Below are 12,709 nucleotides of genomic sequence, written 5' to 3'. Positions count from 1 at the left end.
CAGTTTCTACTGATGACATTTCCCTACCCTGCCTCTCTTAACCCCAACTACTCTGTCTTTTTCAACTATAAATTTATAAACTTTATGCCCTGATCAAGTTATTAATTTTTATTTTTGTGCATATGGTTTGCTTTTGGGGACTTCTATCTATTTACAGAGATGATTCACTCTGTCAGCACACAGATACAATTTCTCTTTTGACCACTCCCCTCTAAGGCCCATAGTACTGGACATGCTATTTTTTTTTTTGTGAGGAAGATCAGCCCTGAGCTAACATCCATGCCAATCCTCCTCTTTTCTTTTTGCTGAGGAAGACTGGCCCTAGGCTAACATCCATGCCTATCTTCCTCCACTTTATACGGGATGCCGCCACAGCATGGCCTGACAAGCGGTGCTTCAGTGCGAGCCCAGGATCCGAACCCGGGCTGTCAGCAGTGGAGCGTGCGCACTTAACCGCTACGCCACGGGGCTGGCCCATGGACATGCTATTTTATATGTAAAAAAATTCTTAAACACCCTCTGCACCAGGATAGATGGTTAATCCATTTTTGTAAGTAAGCACATTGAGACAATTAACTGCTAAGGACCACCCTAAGGCAGAGAAGTGAGCAAGGTTTGAACTCAGATCTCCTAAGGTAGACATCAGTTAACTAAATTTTGGAACTGTGAATCAAAACCCAGAGTCAGCTGAGTGTGTTGGTAACAACCCACACAGGAAAGTGGAGTCAAATGAAATAGAACACAATTTAAAAGCAGTGTCCAGACCTCAACTCTTGACAAGTTTTGTTTTTAGCAACTGAAGCCATTTGTGATTTTCAGATATAGAGAACGGCCTCTGAGAAGGTTAGTGTTTTGAAGTATGGTTTATGTAATATTTAATACAGTAATATTTTCATTTTTCCATTTTTTCCCTCAGTATCTTTGGTTCTAAGTCACTTCTATCAGAGAGAAGTAGAAATGGTCTAGATGGAAGTCAGTTTTTTGTTTTTCTCTTAACACTTGCTATGATTTTGCTTTTTCACAAGAGTCTACATGCAAATAGAAAGAGAAAACATCCTACATGCCATTGAATATGACTCCTCCATCGCCTTTGAAAATGTTAGTAGTATTTTTGTTTGTTGGGTATTTTTCCTAATCTCTTGTTCATCTTCACTCTGTCTTCATTGCATTCTTCCTACTAGGGATTGACCTTGAACTTCTGTCCTGTAGGGCTTCCTCTGTGGAAGAAGGCATGGTCACCATGCAGCAGGGACCACAGAACTCACTGAAGGAGACTGAACTTATATCCTGGAGGTCTCCCTGGAGAGCAGGCCAAGGTGAAACCTGCTCAGAGCACTACATCTACTAACGCATCACACTCCTTCTCTTAGGTAGCCTCCAATTTGTCTGTTGTATTTGCTGGTTTGACAGAAAAAAAGATGATAAAATCTTGAGAAGCACTTAACTAGATTACCTTACCTTTCTGATTAGGAGTTGAAAAATAGTGAGTATGGTCAACTTCCCTGGTGCCTTGAGGAAAACAAAGGAACCAAAGGTACTAATGACTCTACTGTTGTTGGATAGTGCACAGCCCACATGTTACCTGGCATCGTCCCATTCACATAGCCATTGACTGTGTACATTAGGGATGATGACTTGTTCCAGCTCTTGCTTTCATCAAACACAGCAAACATCAGCACGTGTTGCTTGTCAAACATCTTCTGCATCCCATCATCAGTTAGGGTGCCTGTGAAAAAAAAGACATAGTTTTCAATAGCATCCCAGATAGAGGACTCTCATTAGCTATTCCTAGATAACAAAGACTTTAAGGCAAGCAACCAATCATAATAATATCAACATTAAAAAGTTCTTATTTTAAAAAATAACATCTTTATCAAGCAATAATGATTTCTTAGTAAAATCCTGGTGCCACATTAAGTGTTTTCTCACACCTCATAGCTAGAGGAATGTGGCTTTAAAGGTAAATTTGATCTGGCACAGAGAAAAAACACTTGGTGACTGTCAAGACTTTAGTGAAAGTATACATTTCCTCCAGTGTCCACAGGCCAATACCTAGCTCCCATAGCTGGTTGGTAAAAGCACACCCTCCAACTGTAATACAGCCAGCTTGTCCCATCTAATGGGGCACTAGACAATTGGTTGAGAGGGTCAAGATCAATCCATTCTCACATGAGGAAACAATGCAGCTGATAGTAAAATGAAAGAAGAGCTTTTTATAAGTTTTAATTTGTTTCAGTGCCATCACAGTATCTTCTATATACCAGGCAGTGAAAACATGTATTTGTGTAGTGAATAAATGAATTAGGAATGTATGTAGGTAGGTATGCATGTATGTATAGACAGATGGTGAGTCCATCACATTATTTCCCACCGTGCAGTTCATTGTGCTTGTTTGTTCTAATGAAAGATGAGCTGAATTATTTTGGGGTAAAATGAAAATCGAAGCTTGCTACTAAGAAGCTCAGCCAATGAAATTTCTTATAAAGTCAGGTGAGCGTCTTTGAAACCTACAACCCGAAGTGGGAGTTTTGCGTGTTTGTAGACCAGCTGCCAACCCAAACCTCAGATATGTTAGCCAAAGTTCTTTCCAAGTACTCTCAGCAGAATATAGGCTGCTGCACACTTTCAAAAAGACTTGGCCTTGATGTAAATGTTACAGATCATACAGGTACGGCAACAGAACGTACTCTTAAACAGGACTTACTTGGGAGAGGCTCCCAGGACTGAGAAGAGGAGGGATTGGAAGAAAGAGAGGAGGATTCCAAACCCTAAAGTGTCAATGTCAAACAATATCTGGTTTCTGCACCCTTCTCCCTTTGCTTGATTTACAAAAAGGTACCAAGACTCTCCCAAGCCCCATTCGATTATAGTACTCCTTACCCCCCACACACATCTTTGTTGTTTTTTTTCTTTTTACCTTTCTTACAAATAAGCAGAGGTCCAATCAGCCCAGAGTTGAAGTCCTGTATCAGATTTTCATAAGAGTAATAGATATGTGTGAGGCATGGAGGGTCATCATGGGTGGGCCCACTGTCCTCAGTGATATGCCATTCATAGGTGTATTCTCGGCCTGGAGCTACAGCATCATCCATCCTCTCCACAGGGAATGTGTGGTCAGGGTAGGAAGCACCTGGAGAAGTTAAAGCAGTGAAAACATCTGGACAGTTTCTGAGGGCTACTTTTTCATCACTTTCAAATCTGGGGAACATAAGATATCCATAGAGATATAGTGGACCTTCGTTATTTGGAAAGATTCACATATATCCACTTCTATGTCTATGTAATTATAAAGGCCTTGAGTCCATGGTGATCTGAAATGAATAAGAAATGTTACTAGTACGTTAATTAAGATTTAGCAAGTTAATTTTGCACAGTACCTAAATAATTATTATTTAAACATAATCAGAGAATTGAATCACCTTTCATCAGTAATTCATCTCAGAATATGAGAATGGGTTATATTTTCTCTGTGGTACTTGACAAGACACTCATATTTAACTGCCTGTTAGCATGGGATGTAAGTACACTCAGAGCTGTTTATATGTTGTTTTGTTTTGCTCTGTAAGTGTTTCATATGTTCTTTCCAACTGCTGCTACCCTCAGCCCTATTTTATTGCTTTATCACATCTCGACCATCTGATTATCCCAACCCTTTCCCCAGAGTCTTAGAGTCTAGTTCCTATATGCAGTCTAGCTGTCCTTGTGAGTATGAAATGTGTCTACCCTCTGAAGTTCAGATGTCTTATTTTAGTTCTTTGTGTATCCAGAGACCCACCATTAACACTTTTATGTATACTCAACTTTCCCTCCTGGGGAGAGAGGAGGAGGATGTAGAAATTGTTCTTACTTATTGAAGAGAGGGAACTAAGACACTGAAGATTAAAAGAAGTGCAGAGGGTTGGATGGGGCTTTCAACAACAAAAGGAAGATGTGGCTAGTGATGGAGCAAGTGAGGTCAGGAAGGAGAGAGGTCAGTGTCATAGACAGCTAAGTGGGAAGGGCAGTTTCCTTTGTCTGAGGCATTCCTCGCTTAATTAGGTGAAAGTTTCACTATCATCAGCTGATGCCAGAATTTCTCTTTGGGATGCAGTTGCCTTTGGTACAACAGCTTGATAAATTCCTTGAGGTCGGAGGTGAGACCATCAGAGTGTAGATGTGGGCATACGAGAAGGATCAGAAAAAAGGGCTAAAACATTTTACATGATGGGGTAAAGAGCCAGTGGAAACTATTCTTACTGAAGTGACTGTACTTTGTGAAAACAGAAATGGTTAATTTCTTTCCTTCTTTCCCTTTCCCTGTTCCTTTTCTTCTCCTCTTTATTTCTCCCTCTCTGCTTCCTTTTTCCCTTCTTCCCTCCCTCCTTCTCTGTCTATTCCTTTCATCATCTTTATTGAGGTATAAATTGCATAGAATAAAATCCACCAATTTTAAGTATAATATTTGCTGAGTTTTGACAAATGTGTACAGTTCCATAGCTACAATCACAATCAAGGTACAGAACAGTTCCACCACTCCAAAAAGTTTCCTTGGGCCATTTGTAGTCAATACCTTCCCCTAACCTCTGGGCCCAGGCAACCACTGATCTGCTTTCTATCATTATATTTTGCTTTCCTATAATGTCATATAAGTGGAATAATACATTATATATCCCCTCGTGTTTGATTAGTGTTAATTAGTATGGTATATCTTTTTCCATCCTCTACTTTTTACCTATCTTTGTCTTTAAAGTGGATTTCTTGAGCTCAGCATAAAGTTGCATGTTGCTTTTGAGACAATCTTACAATGTGTCTCTTAGTTGTAGTGTTCTTCTCATTCACTTTTAATGTAATTATTGATATGGCTGGGTTTAAATCTACCATCCTGCTATTGTTTTCTGTTTGTCCATCTGGTCTTTTTTTCTTCTTTCCTGCTTTCTTTTGAACCAATTGAGTATTTTTTTATGATTCCTTTTTGTCTCCACTATTGGCTTATTAGCTTTGCTTTGTTTTATTAGTGGCACTCTTCAGTTTACAATATACAACTTTAACTTATCGCAGTCTACTTGCTAATGATATTATACCATTTCACTTATAAGAAGCTTGCAATAGTATATTTCCATTTCCCCCCTCCCAGCGTTTGTGCTATTATTGTCATACATTTTACTTCTACATATATAATATACCCCACAATAAATTGTCATTATTTTTGCTTTAAAGTTTAAATAATCAATTATCTTTTCAAGACATTAAAAATGAGGAAAAATTTTCTCTATATTTACACATTTCTGGAACTTTTCATTCCTTCTTGTGGATCCAAATATCCCTCTGATATAATTTTTTTTGTGCCTAAAGGGCTTCCTTTATATTTTTTCTGGTCTGCTAGTGAGAAATTATTTCTGTTTTGTGTGTCTAAAACAGTCTTTATTTTGTCTTCATTTTAAAAGGATATTTTTGCTTGGTATAGAACACTAAGTGGATAGATTACCCCCCCGCCCTCACTCCCAATAGTTTGAAGATGTCCCTGATTGTCCTCTGGCTTGTACTGTTTCTAATGATGTCTGCTATCACTCATATTTTTGTTCCTCTGTGTCTTTTTTTCCTCTGACTGTTTTTCACATTTTCTCTTTAACACTGGTTTTCAGCAACTTGATTATCATAGGCCTTGGTGTGATTTTCTTCATGTTTCTTCTTCTTGGTTTTGTCAAGCCTCTTGAATCTGTAGGTTTATAGTTTTCATCACATTTGGAAAGTTTTCAGCCACTATTTCTTCAAGTATTTTTTCTGTAGATTCTAGGATTCTAATTACACATATGTTAGACCACCTGATATTGTCACATAGCTCACTGATGCTCTGTTCATTTTGTTCAGTCTTTTTTATCTCCATGTTTTATTTTGGATAGTATCTATTGCTATGTATTAATGTTCTCTAATATTTTATTCCACAGTGTCTAAAGTGCTGTTAATCTCATCCAGTGTACTTTCCATTTCAGCTTTTACATTCATCTACAGAAGTTCCACTTATGTGTTTTTATATCTTCCATCTCTTCATCATGCTCATGCTTTTCTCTACTTTCTGGAACATATGGAGAATATTTATAATAGCCGTGTTAATGTCTTTGCCTGCTAGTCCTATCATCTCTTTCATCTCTAAATCTGTTTCTATTGATTGAGTTTTTTCTGGCTGTGGGTAATACTTTTCCTGCTTCTTTGGATGCTTGCTAATTTTTATTAACATTGTGAGTTTTACACGTTGGTTGCTGGATTTTGTTGCATTCTTGAACTAGTATTGAATTTTATGCTGGCACACAGTTAAGATACTTGGAGTCAATTTGATACTTTCAAGTCTTGTTTTTAAAGCTTTGTTATCTCCTGAGCAGCCTATAGTCTAGACTGATTTTATCCAACTCCTGTTCCTTCTGATGATTCTACCTAATGCCCATTTATTAGGAGGTCTTTCCACTTTTGGTGGTGGGAACATAAACTATTCCCAGCCCTGTGTGTGGTCCAGGGATTGTTCTGTCTGTTTCTTTCTGGTGGTATTTTCTTTATCCTCAATACTTTCCTCACGTGCATATGCAAATCAGTACTTAGTTGAAGACTTGACGGGACCCCTCTGTAGCTTCTCAAGCACTCTTTCCTTGTGGCTGTACCATCCTCTCCAGGACTCTGCCCTACAAATCAGCTACTTTGGCCTACCCAAAGTCTAAACTCTGTTTCCTCAACTCAAAGAGACAGCTGAGCTCTGTTTTGGTTCACCCTCATTGTGTGGTGCCCTGGAAAATCTTCTCCAGGCAGTGAGCATGTATATTCATAGGGCCCACCTTGTTTCTTATTTTTCACTCAGGGATTATTCTCTTGCAGTGTCTGTTGTTCAATGTCTAAAAACTGTTGTTTCATATATTTTTTCTGCCTACCTAGTTGCTAAGCAAAGGAGTAAAGCTGATCCCTCAAGTCCAGAAGACAAAGTCTGAGATGCTGAATTTCTATATGAAATATTTTATGTTAGAGCAATGTTAGCTATCCCTGTCTAAGTACCCATTATCAGGAAAATCTATTCCACTCACAAACACTGATGCCCGGCATCAGATATGTTTGGGCTCTCCAGATGGGAGTGGGAAACAAGGCACATGCACCCAGCAGCAGTGGGGCATTTAGGCATTGCAGCAACATGCATGACTGTATCACATGAGGTTTTGAGCATGGAAGCCATAAGATAAAAGATAGAAGAGTTGAGTACGAATATCTAGATTTACTGAGATATTATCCATAGAACAGAGCATCATCTTTGTATGGATGAGAGAGAATACAGCCAAACTTGAAATAATATTATAGTCATTTCATTTGCCTTACAGATAGGAAACAAAGATGGACTTTAATACCCTCAGAAGCCACCAATTTATTGTTGGTGATTAAGCTGGTGGCACAGGGAAAAGAAGACTAGTTATGGCTGGATCATAAAGTCTTGACTGAAGACAGGAGACTGAATCAGGTTACTATTAGCTCAACACAAATCCAACTGTGTTAACTCATTCCATAAAACCTTAAAGAGCTTTGTCTTACCCATGATAAAGTCCAAGTTTGTTACCATGGCAGCTGAAGTCGTTCAGGAGTTTGCCCAGTCTACCTAGCCAGTGTCATATTCCTCCATACTTCTATGCTGTGCACATTTTGTACTCCAAAAGCAACATAATACCTCCAAAATATAACCCAAGTTTACACTCTTCTCTGTATCTCTACTGCCATCATTCTAGGGTAAGTATAGACTCCAGAAGTAGCCTCTTAGCTGGTCTCTGGGATTCTGGCACAAGAGTACTCTCCCAATCCATTTCCCACCCTGTAGAAAGAATGATCCCTGAAAACCCCAGATCTTACTTTGCCATATTCCTGCTTACAATCCTGACAGTGGCTTCTTATTTCACAAAATCCTTATCATGGACCACAAGTCCGTGTATTATCTGCTCCTACTTCTCTCCCCATTCTCATCATGTGTGACTTTTTCCCTTGTCTACTATGTATTAGTCACTTGGGCCCCTTTTAATTCCCCAGGCATGCCATGTTCCATCCTACCTCAGGGTCTTTGCAGATACTATTTATTTCCTCTGCCTAGAATGTTCTTCTTCCCTTTCTTCCTTTGTACAAATATGTGCTCATTTTTCAGATGTGAACAAAATGTGAACTTACTCCTTCCTTGATCTCCATTGTGCTATGTATTTTTTCTTTTACAGCACTTCTCACAATTTATAATTAAATATGTGTGAGATTATATGATGTTTCACTTTTTCCTACTAGATAATAATTTTGCATCGTGCACATTTCTGTCACCAGATTGAGAGCAACTCAAAGGCAGGTAGTAGATTGTATCTCTGGTGACTTTCATAGTACCTGGCACAGAGAAGGTCTTCAAAGAAGGTTTATTGAACCCCTAATATTTAAGGTCCTAGAACCAAGGTCATCAAGTCTTAGCTCATGGGTGTGTTTGTCAGGATTGCAGGGTATTAAAACAAATTTAAGGGGCTGGCCCGGTGGCACAAGCGGTTAAGTGCGTGCACTCCGCTGTGGTGGCCCAGGGTTCGCCAGTTCAGATCCCGGGTGCGCACCAACGCACCGCTTGGCAAGCCATGCTGTGGCGGCGTCCCATATAAAGTGGAGGAAGATGGGCACGGATGTTAGCCCAGGGCCAGTCTTGCTCAGCAAAAAAAAAAAAAAGAGGAAGATTGGCAGATGTTAGCACAGGGCTGATCTCCTCACCAAAAAAAAAAAAAAAAAAAAAAAAAATTTAATGCCAACATTAACAATATGGAGATATTATATAAGAATTTGGACTGCTAGTTTCTCTTAAAAAAATAAATAAATAAAACCTGGAGATCTGGTGACACTGGACTCAATTCCTGTGTAGAATTTGGCTGGATCTGAGTCCTCACTGCCCCCTTCAGAAAAGACACTGGCTCTCTGATCACCAGTCCTTACTGGTGATTTTTTCATTTTTTCATTGTTACCCTCCTGGCTGCTGTAGGCATCTGACTTTGTGACTCTTCTGTTAGTGAAAATCTTAACATTGGACTCTGTTGTATCTTTTCTTGTTGTACCCAAAAGATAGTTTGACATTGATAATATTTACTACAGGCTGCACTTTCACTCTGTTGATAAAAAGGATTTGACTATTAAAATGATAAGGAGCTGAGAAATGATAAAAGCTGAAATAACTTCCTGTGAGAAATAATATTATTCCGTTCTAAATCAAAAAAAAAAAGAATTGATTACCTCTGGAAAGTTACAAAATAGCTTTGGTAGCAAAGCACAAACAAGACTGATAAGGAGAGTTGCCCTCTCAGGTCAAACCTTGTCTATTGACTGGAACTTGCCTGGCAAGTTGATGACCAGAGCTATCTTGAACTAAGCATGCTGGCCCTTGTTCAATGCTTCATGCTTTGTGGTCTCATGAAGTTTTGTAACTATGATCCTATGGTCCTATAATGTTTCTGGACATGATGCTTCTGTTTCGGTTGTTAAAACATCATGGGGAAATCCTATAGTAGAAATGACATTCTTTCCATTGATTTCACAAGCTCTTAAAAGGACAAAACATGATATTCTTTGTAGGGTAAGAGATAATGTTTTAAGTTCTTCCTGTCTTTTTTTGGATAAATGTGTGCTCATCCTTCAGATATCAGCATGAATGTCAGCTTACTCATTCTCTGATCTCTAATTGTGATATATGTATCTCTCACAGCATTATATATCATATATATATTACTGCATTCATTACAATTTATAATTAAATATTTGTGAGATTATATGATTAATGATAAATTCTCCTGCCAGATTGTAGGAGAAAGTACATGAATTTTGGGACCAGAATTGAAATTTCTTGGTTGTACCACTTGTTAACTGTGAATTTGGGAGTTTCTTAACTTTCCTTTTAGCCTCAATTTTCTCATTCATAACTTAAGATAATATAATCATTTTTCTAGCAATAATATTATTATTTTTGTTGGGTTATGAGGACTGGAAAATATATGTAGAATGCCTGGCAGCTAACCAATGCTATGGCAGCTTGTGGTAATACACATTAGTAATTTGGTTATTTCCTTTTCAGCCATTTTACAATTGATACAGCCTCTTTCCTTTATGTTTTACTTCTGATAAGATGTATCTTAAGTGTTCTTGAGTTCTCTTAACACATGCGAGAAACATTGAAGGTGGCGATGTGTCTATTCTAAAGGTGGTAAAAACTGGTAATAAGATTAGGTAACTGCTCACAATCACCAGCAGAATTAATAAATTTCAAAGCAAGAGGAAAATAATGCATAGTCTTTACTTTCTAATCCAGTCCTCAGTCTCTCAGTTTAGTTCAGTTGTCGTCATCATCATCGTCCTTGTCACCATCATCTATGTTCCAGGTTCTGTGCTGGGTGCCTGGGCACAAATGTAAAGACGACAGCCTGAGACCTTGAGGGGCTCACAGCCTGGTTAACAGTAGGGTACATGCTGGTGCCCTGGTTGTGACGGATTTCACCTCTAGATTTCTTTTTTTTTTAACTCCTTTTTTTTTTTGAGGAAGATTGGCCCTAAGCTAACATCTGTTGCCAATCTTCCTCTTTTTTTCCTTTTTTATCCCCAAAGGCCCAGTAGATAGTTGTATGTCATAGTTGTACATCCTTCTAGTTGCTCTATATGGGACGCCACCTCAGCGTGGCTTGATGAGCAGTGCGTAGGTCCACCCCCCAGATCTGAACCTGCGAACCCCGGGCTGCTGAAGGGGAGCACGTGAACTTAACTGCTACACCACTGGGCTGGCCCCCCTCGCCTCTAGATTTCTTCTAGGGCCACTTCAGTGGAGAAGCCACAGTTAGAACACATTGTTCATCTGGAATGAGAACCCACTAATATAAATATCTGAGAATCACCTAAGAGGCTGTAACACGTGCTAGATAGAGCAGTGTGAATGATTTTCTAACGATATTAAACTTATTTTTAAATGGTCAGGGTTTCAAATCCAGGTTTATTTGAACACATAGTAGTTTTTAAATATCTATCTAGTTAACCAAAGTAAATTACTGAGAATTTCACATTCATATGTTAGTTAAATATAAGATAAATTTCAAATAATTGAATGAATGATTTTAATTAAGTTTACTATACTACTAAAAAGTGAATTATGGGCAGCTTGAAATAAATAGCAAACAATATAGATTTGTACATGAGCGTAGATTCTATAATTATACTGAGTAAGGATTACTAATGAGATAGTTTGGGGATAATTTTATCAATGCTTCTATTCTTTTGATTTCAAAGTATTTTGTTTTACCTATAGTCTAGAATAAAATAGGCATATTGTACCTTTGATTTTGTAACCTACATAACATGAGTGTGAAATATAAACAACCATTTAGAGGAAGCATTTATGAAACACATTTTTGGTGAATCTGATTTTGACTTTGTAATCAAAATAAAAAGTTAAAACTCTTAACTGGAAAGAGGAGAAATGAACAGGAAAGACTATTGAGCTACAGCACAAAACGTCCTTGTTCAGCTCCTCGCTGGAATAAATTCTTCATACAGGGTAGCTCTTTATTTTATATTCATTCCATTCTGTTCACTTTCTGCTCCATCCGTAGTCAGCTTTGTGATTTGTTTACTCTTGTCATGATGTACTAATTATTTGCCAAAAGGCTCTCAGTATTTTTTTTTTCAAATGTGAAATGGTGCGTACAAGCTTTGGGAAAGTGAAGTTACATCAAGAGCTGCTCTGGTCACCCATTAGGGTGCTCGTTCATGAAACCCTCCCTTGTTACTCATGTTTTTGAAGAGCTCCTTTCCTCTCCATTTAATAAACTTAGTGAATGCTTCAGTGTGCGTTCAAAGATTCAGAACATTCATTTGGAAGTGATAATTTAGGCAATGGGCAAATTAGAATGCTGACATCTTATAAAGATCCTGGCTCCATTGCACAGGGCATGCAAGTCTCTTTTGAACGGGAGTTTACATTTTTGAGATTTATGAGAATTATTATATTAGCCATTACAGTTTGTTTCAGGTATTTATCATATACTTAAAGAAGTGTCTATATAAGGCCAAAATATTCAGAGGAAAAGTGAAAAATGTAAGCAACTACATAATGTCAAGCATTGGAATGTTTTAGAACATTCTAATTTGAACACTAAGTTTTCACATAAAGAATTTTGTAACACTTAGATGCAAAGAACGATCTTTGGTGGAAATTTTATTTTTTTATTTTTTATTCAGAGAGTTGGCTGACCAGCAGACAGCTGAATATTATACAACTAATTTTGTGGTCTAGTACTCACAATGCAACTCACACACTTAAAATGTGAGAATATAAATCAAATAAAAGAATAATATAGAGATTCACTATGAAACAAACTTTTAAAGGTAATTGACCAAAACAGCTCCAAAATCTGACTGAATAACAAAATTTGCTGAAAGGTGCAGCATTACAATTAAACAGTGCAGCGCACGCCAGCTACAGAGTTTCTGAAATTTTAGCTTCAAAGTGAAACTCTTTTAGTGATAGAAAGTTTTAAAATGACTAGGTACAGTTGCACGTATTTTATTGCTGGCTTAAAAACATGTTCCTATTAAATACATGTATAAAGTAAATCTTCTTATAAGGATTTTTATAAATCACGATTTGTTGTATGTACTGCTGAGATTTCTCTCAGGCACACCTGGGGAGGGGGTGCAACTGGGAGCAGTTTGGAAACACCAA

General features: G+C 37.9%; 1 protein-coding gene across 1 annotated transcript in view; it reads right to left on the bottom strand.

The window, feature by feature from the left end:
* The window catches only part of F5 (coagulation factor V), a 78,857-nt gene that overhangs the window by 52,053 nt on the left and 14,095 nt on the right, over nt 1-12,709 (bottom strand). Inside the window, exons 4-5 of the mRNA XM_058540108.1 lie at nt 2,918-3,130; nt 1,583-1,726 (exon numbers count right to left, since the gene is read on the bottom strand). Of these exons, the coding sequence (XP_058396091.1) occupies nt 1,583-1,726; nt 2,918-3,130 (357 nt within the window). The remainder of the gene's footprint in view (nt 1-1,582; nt 1,727-2,917; nt 3,131-12,709) is intronic.

The sequence above is a fragment of the Diceros bicornis genome, chromosome 4 (assembly GCF_020826845.1).
Source record: "Diceros bicornis minor isolate mBicDic1 chromosome 4, mDicBic1.mat.cur, whole genome shotgun sequence".
Lineage (NCBI taxonomy): Eukaryota > Metazoa > Chordata > Mammalia > Perissodactyla > Rhinocerotidae > Diceros > Diceros bicornis.
This window is presented reverse-complemented; position numbering and strand designations above follow the sequence as displayed.